Below are 7355 nucleotides of genomic sequence, written 5' to 3'. Positions count from 1 at the left end.
CCTATAGTCAATATTTGAGGAATTCTATTGAGAAATGATTGAAGACACAATTGGTTAATATGTCACTTTAGGTTTTACTTCATCTATCATTCTGGTTGAAATTAACTGCGACTTATTGAGAACTAACTTAATATTTCTTCCCTTATTTACTTAAGACTATGTAGCGAGTTTTATTAATTCAGTAGTAGACAGCTGACATTTGAAGATGCACTGTAGGAAATTTGTTAACTTGGATATTGTATATACTATTGCTTCAGAATAACAAATTTGACCATTTCGCCATTGTCACATGTCACTGTATGTAAGATATAAAAAATATCTATGGGAAATCTGAATAACAAAAACCTCCAGTCAGTTACAATAACATTCATAGTAGAATTAATGCTAGTAAAAAGTGCAGTCAGTTTTTTTAGTAGGTTTTAAAAATTAGGTGCTCGCATTAATGCAAACTATTGATCAAAGTCTAGATAAATGTGGCCCTGACTATTCACAAGGTCACAAGGTCTTACGATGGTCATATTACATATCATAGTCGTAAAATATGTTGTCGAAATTGTCATAAGTTACGATATATCATAACTGTTATCGTAAACTTCAGACACCTGGCGACATGACTTATAATGGTCTTATCTTTGAACAAGCCTCCCGTGCTTTCTTTTTAACACTGTTTGTTACTGTATTGCTGTTATGCTGAAAAGTACGGACTTAAATTCTTTTTAACTTCGTCTATCAACAATTGAATCTCCTGTGATGTAAAATTTGGACTTCTTCTCTCACTCATGATTATATACTGAATATAAATGTATTATTTCTATCCTTATATAGTAGTTTTTTAATGTATTTGCACGATTTCGTTAAGCGGGTAAATGTATGTACTTAATGTCTCAAATCTTAAAAGCATTCACAATTATATACGACATGATGTAATATAATGCATGAACACGTAGTTCGAGAATGTAAAATTATAAACAAACAAACTAAACTAAACCTTTTCATACGCAGTTTAATGCTTATTCTAATTTAAAAAAATAACATATTTACAAATTATAACAAAGGTTTAATTATTATTTTCTATTTTTATTGAAACTTATGTAAACAATTGTTGTTTATACGAAACTCTTATTTTGAGACAATCGCGACTTAAGACCTACTTGCGGCTTGTCGACATTCTTTCTTTCGGCCACGTTTTTTCTTCACCGCAAGTCGCAATACACAATTATTTACCTGTTTCTCAATTTTTGTTGTTACGGTAAACTCTATAACTCGACGAAGTGGAAGAAAAAGATCAGCGCCTAAACGTTTAGAAGAGGCGTCTGATTCAAACGAAGCTGACTCTGTTCAATGCGGTCAAGAAAATTTAGGCTAATTATCGGGACCAACTGGCAAGCTGGGAAGCTGAACAGTTTTAGAAGAGCTTCCGTCTGGCTTACAGTTACAGCCCCCTGCGACACCGAAGAGAGGAATTGCTTCAAAAAGATTTCAACTTCCCGTTAATCAATCTCAGATGATTTTAAATAAATTATTTAAGAATTGTGTGCACACACTGTGAATTAATTACGGAGAAAAGATTAGGCCCTAGTACTGGTATGTTGCAGACGGGCCCAGTTACTACTTCAAGCAACATTGATAAGAACCCAACAGTAGTCAGCAGTGCTCCCGGAGCTTATGCTTCTGTGCCCACTGACGATAGCAGAGCTTCATGTACTGCTGATCCGGAGAGCAATGTAGTGTTGGCTCATTTCTTACCAAGTCCTAGGTTACAGAATGCTACAGTTACTCAAGAAACCCAATATGGAGTTAATCCTGCTACCATTGCTACTGTTGATCTGATGTCCCCAGATATTAGAAGTAACATTCTTTCAGGTGAAGATGTTACCTCCATGCTTCCATCCGAAAAAGATGAAAGGATGTTTAGAGACCTAACCTTAGATGAATTCATCTTAGCTTTCGGTCGCTTCAAACGAATTTTGTGTTCAGTGTTTCCAAGCAGATCCGAAGAACCAGACCTCTACTTGGGTCATATTATCGAAACAGCTCATATTAGGCCGAGTAAATTATTTGAGTATGATAAATTGTTTTCCGCTGAATGTGCCATGTTTCTCTTACAAACAAATATTAAGGTGGATTGGTCTCAAGGTGATATTGGATTGCGACAGATTGTGTTTGCAGGTTCTAAAGTCAATTCATATTCTATTTGCAATTCGACATTGCACTCTTCTGCCATATGTAATAAGCCTAAGAACAGAGATTCATTTTCAACGAAGCCAAAACCAGAGTAACTATATCTCTATCAACTTACATGGACACTACACCTGCACCATCTGGAGGCACCACGCTACCGAACCAAACCCCTACACGAGCCCGAGGTTCTCCTACTCCTAGTCCAGCAGACATAGGTAAACGCTCTCGTAGAGAGGGCACTCCCCTTCTCTTTTCACTTTCAGACTCGTCTTCCCTTTCCACGCTATCTGAAACCAGCAAACCACCCCTCAGTCTCCATCCAAGTCGAGACAAGTATCCAGACCTTCCCCCCTCGAACCAGATCCGAGTCCGTTCCCAATGCTACAATTCTAACAACTACCTAACCAGTGCTAATCACCCCGTCGACAACCATTATATCCGCTGCCAAACCCTATTATCACCAAACCAAGGACAAATCATTATGGAATCTACCTGCTCTGAAGAAATCTTCCTTAATTATTGGATCATCTAACCTGAATCGAATTACCAATTACCAATTCAGACACTGAAATTCATTCTGACCCCGGTGCCCAAATCCATCACGTACAGTCAATACTGGAATCATACGACCATGATCCCAAACCTACTACCGTTATTCTTTATGTAGGCCTCAACAACCGTGATCAGCTACCAAAGACCTCCTTTAACCAAGCCCAGAAATTAATCGCTACAACCAATAAAACCTTTCCAAGCTCCAAGATCCTCTTCACATGTATACCCATCTCGAAGAAAGCACAACAGAACCTCAGCACCCTCAACAACATGATGATGGAGTCCAGTATCAACAGCGCAACAATCTTGCCACCCTACGAAGAATAATTCGAACCAGTTGATAATCTTCATTGGTCTCCAGAAACAGCAAACAGTATTTATTTGTTTTGGATACACCAGCTTCAAGCATCGAGTAAGTCTGTAAACTAATTACTGGCGATAAAAATACCGAGAGGTCACCGCTAGGCCAAACTGCAGTTAATTTGAGCTGCAAAATTCTCACACCCCTTCAGCATTCAAGCTTAGACCGTGGACTTAAGTCTATTTCTACACCAAAGACAGCCAACTTAAACATCGCGCCTACCTTTAGGACACAACCGATTTTTATACGCCCACATGAATATTTGGTCGTATATTTTCGTCGCCCCTGTCCGTCCGTCAACATTTCTTGTGATCACTATAGAGACTACATTTTTTATCTGATTTTGATAAAACTTGGTGTGATGCTTTAGATTGATAAGATCTCGGTCAAGTTCGAATTTGACATATTTTCGATGAACGGTTTTTGAGATATGGCCCTTGACTTAGAACACCTTGAAATTTTTTAAAAATAGTTCGTGAGCAGGATTGAAGCTACAGTTTTCAACCGATTATGATGAAACTTGGTGACATCTCGGACAAGTTCTAACTTGATGCATTTTCGATGAACGGTTTTTGAGTTACTGCCCTAGTCTTTGTTAAAACGCGTCAATATTTGTTAAAAATAGTTCGTGAGCAGGATTGAAGCTACAGTTTTCAACCGATTCTGATGAAACTTGGTGTGATCATTGGAATTGATAAGATCTCGGACATGCTCTAACAAGAGATATTTTTGATGAACATTTTTTGAGTTATTGCCCTTGACTTTGTAAACATGCGTCAAAAGTTGTTTTTTGCCCTTGATTAGAGCTGTGTGATTTAATTGTTTTTTGTATTTGGTTTTCGGGGAAGGGAGGGTTTGATTCTCCCAAATGTACAGGCCTAGGGTGGAGCAGACACTTTATTTAGAAATTAGGATTAAGGGTCTTGATATTGGGTTTTCTTCTGTTCTTATTCTGATCTGAAATTAGAAAAAATAACTCCCCCGATGGGCGAGAAGTATAGTATCTGTTATGTACTGATTGTTTTTAGTTTACTATGAACAATATTATCATTTAAGTTCTTATTTTTTGAATATGCAACTATCATTTTCTGCTTATAGACATGGGGGAATTTCTCTTGAAGGCTCTTATAGTGGGCATGAACTATCTTGCTTGCTCGATTGCTGGTTGTATTAAACGGGACAACAAAGGGTGCTATGCCTACATTATGATGAATATTTAGTCCTATAGGTCTTGCTGTATTCAATGTCTCAATCCAATGGGCCTCCCTAGATTGACGGAATTTGGTAGTTTCATCTTCGGGCAAGTCAATTTCTATACGCTCAATTGGGATTAGGGTGAGATCGTCTATTGAATGGTCGTCGAGGTTGAAATGATTAGAAACAGTCTTGTCTTTCTTTAATTTGATGTCTGACCTATGAGCATTAAAGCGAGTTCGTAAATTATTCTTAGTTTCTCCTACATATTGTTTGGGGCATTTCTTGCATGAAATTAAATATATTACATTCGAATGTTCACATGTTAGATGTTCCTGGATTGGGTACCTTTTATTCGTAGAGTTGCTAACAAAATAATGAGTTTCTGATATAAAGGGACATGTTTTGCATCTACTGGACAAACATGGAGCACTTCTTAAACCTGGAGGTACTTCGGCATAAAGTCTGTTTTTAGCTGCTATCTGTGCTAAGGTGGAATTTTTTATGTTTCGTAAAAATCGTTTAGAGTACCCACGCTCTTTCAGTTTTAAGAAAACAATCGTACAGGCTTGGTTGAAATCAGAAGATCTTGTACAAATTCGATGAAATCGTAAAACTTGTGACTTAATTATACCACAAAAGGTATGTTTTGGGTAAAAGGAGCTCTTGTGCAAGAGTTGATGAGTATCAGTTTCTTTGAAATACACTTTAATATCCAGTTTATTTTTTTCTGCTATGGAATCTCCCTTAAAGACTGTGGTATCGAGAAAGTCTATGCTTTTGTCACTCACGTTTGCGGTTAGTTTGATAGAAGGATGGTGGTTGTTGAGAATTTCAAAGAATTCCCAAAACTGTTCGATAGAATAAGTCCAAACCATAAAAATGTCAACCAAAAAGCGTCCGTAAAAAAGTGGGTCAAATGGACAGAGGGGCAACACCTCACGTTCCCACTCTGCCATGAAAAGGTTTGCGTACGAAGGGGCGAATCGTTTGCCCATTGCTGTCCCTGAAGTTTGTAAATATGTTTTACCATTAAATGTGAAATCGTTTCGACTAAGACCAATCTCTAAAAGCTGTAGAATTGCATCGTCGGGTCTGTTTGGATCTGGGTTTCTATTAAAAGCTTTACGAACTGCCGTTAAACCAGTAGTGTTATCGATATTGGTATACATAGAAGAAACGTCGATAGAAATTAAAATAGCATTAGAGGGAACTCGAAGATTTTTTATTTTATTGACAAAATCGGTAGGCGCGATGTTGGCATGCTAGAGGTAGTTGATTCTCTGCTTCTGAAACGTAATCCTCCCTATTCAGAATGACACAACATGAACCTTTGTCACTCTTTTTAATAACAATGCTATCGTCTTTCTGAATTAAGTTTAACGCTTCACGTTCCACTCGTGTGAGATTAGGCTTTTCGTGTGTTATGGAAAGGTTCACTGTTTGACTATTCATACTCGCAAATGCTTTCAATATTTCAGGATGGATGGCGGCCTGAGGGGGTGTCCACGAGGATTTAGGAATAAACATTGTTCTAGCACCACGTGGGGGGTGGTTTCGAAAAAAATATGTGCAGCTAAGATTTCGTTGAAATCGTTCAATGGATGGTCGGAGTTAAGGAGTCAAGTTAGCTATCTTTGGTGTGGGAATAAACTTAAGTCCACGGTCTAAGATTGAATGCTGAAGGGGTGTGAGAATTTTGCGGCTCAAGTTAACTACAGTTTGGCCTAGCGGTGGCCTCTCAGTATTTTTATCCCCAGTAATTAGTTTAAAGACTTATTCGATGATTGAAGCTGGTGTATCCAAAACAAATAGATGCTGTTTGCTGTTTCTGGGGACCAATGAAGATTATCAACTGTTTCGAATTCTTCTTCGTAGGGTGGTAAGATTGTTGCGCTGTTGATACTGGACTCCATCATCATGTTGTTGAGAGTGCTGAGGTTCTGTTGTGCTTTCGTCGAGATTTTATTTGAAATGGGTATGCATGTGAAGCGGATCTTGGAGTTTGGGAAGGTTTTGTTGGCTGTGGCGATTAATTTCTGGGCATGGTTAAAAGAAGGTCTTTGGTATCAGATCACGGTTGTTGAGGCCTACATGAAGAATAATGGTAGTAGGTTTGGGATCATGGTCGTATGATTCCAGGATTGACTGTATGTGATGGATTTGGGCACCGGGGTAAGAATGTATTTCGGTGTCTGAACTGGTTTTGGTAATTCGATTCAGGTTAGATGATCCAATTATTAAGGTAGATTTCTTTAGAGCAGGTAGTTTCCATAATGATTTGTCCTTGGTTTGGTGATAATACGGTTTGGTAGTGGATATAATGGTCGTCGACGGTGTGATTGGTACTGGTTTGGTAGTTGTTAGAATTGTAGCATTGGGAACGGACTCGGATCTGGTTCGAGGAGGGGAAGGTCTGGATACACGTCTCGACTTGGATGGAGACTGAGGGGTGGTTTGCTGGTCCAAAAACGCACAGAAGGAAGAAAGGTTGGCGGATCCTGGATCACGTGGTGAAGATTCAGATGGTGTGGAAGGGGAAGACGTGAAAAGAGAAGGGGTGTGCCCTCTCTACGAGAGCGTTTACCTATGTCTGCTGGACTAGGAGTAGGTGAACTTCGGGCTCGTTTAGGGGTTTGGTTCGGCAGCATGGTGGCTCTAGATGGTGCAGGTGTAGTGTCCATTTCAGTTGGTAGAGATATGGTTACTCTGGATTTTGTTTCGTTGATTGTTTGGTAAAATTTTGGAGATTACAGCTTGAGTGAGACGTTTCCCATAGGAGCGACGGGCCCAGGACAGGGCATGAGAAACGATGCGGTCGACGACAGGTGATGACTTGGTACGAATGGTGGTCAGCTTCTCTTGAAGTGTGGTTTGGTAATGGTCGATCAGGACCTGCGTAACCTTACAGAGCCATGTCCGATTGAGGGATCTAATATTCGCGTCGACAGCTGATGTTTTCATTGCTGGACGGATAAAACTATCCAACTCAGAGACTTTGCGTTTGAAGGTAAACGCTGGTTGGCCTTGCTGTTGAAGGGTAAGGATTGCCAAATGATGGAGGCAC

The 7355-nt window shown here is 39.3% G+C and overlaps 1 protein-coding gene across 1 annotated transcript; it reads right to left on the bottom strand.

Moving 5' to 3' along the window:
• Positions 1–245: 245 nt before the first annotated feature.
• Positions 246–6972, bottom strand: LOTGIDRAFT_166628 (hypothetical protein; the record flags this gene model as incomplete). Its single annotated transcript, XM_009063690.1, has 3 exons — positions 246–330; positions 2300–2468; positions 6876–6972. The coding sequence occupies 3 exons, from the start codon at positions 6970–6972 to the stop codon at positions 246–248; spliced, it is 351 nt and encodes a 116-aa protein (XP_009061938.1).
• Between the last annotated feature and the right edge of the window lie 383 nt (positions 6973–7355).

This window comes from Lottia gigantea (genome assembly GCF_000327385.1).
Source record: "Lottia gigantea unplaced genomic scaffold LOTGIsca_59, whole genome shotgun sequence".
NCBI lineage: Eukaryota > Metazoa > Mollusca > Gastropoda > Lottiidae > Lottia > Lottia gigantea.
The sequence above is the reverse complement of the archived record's forward strand: the minus strand, read 5'-3'. Positions and strand labels throughout refer to the sequence as shown.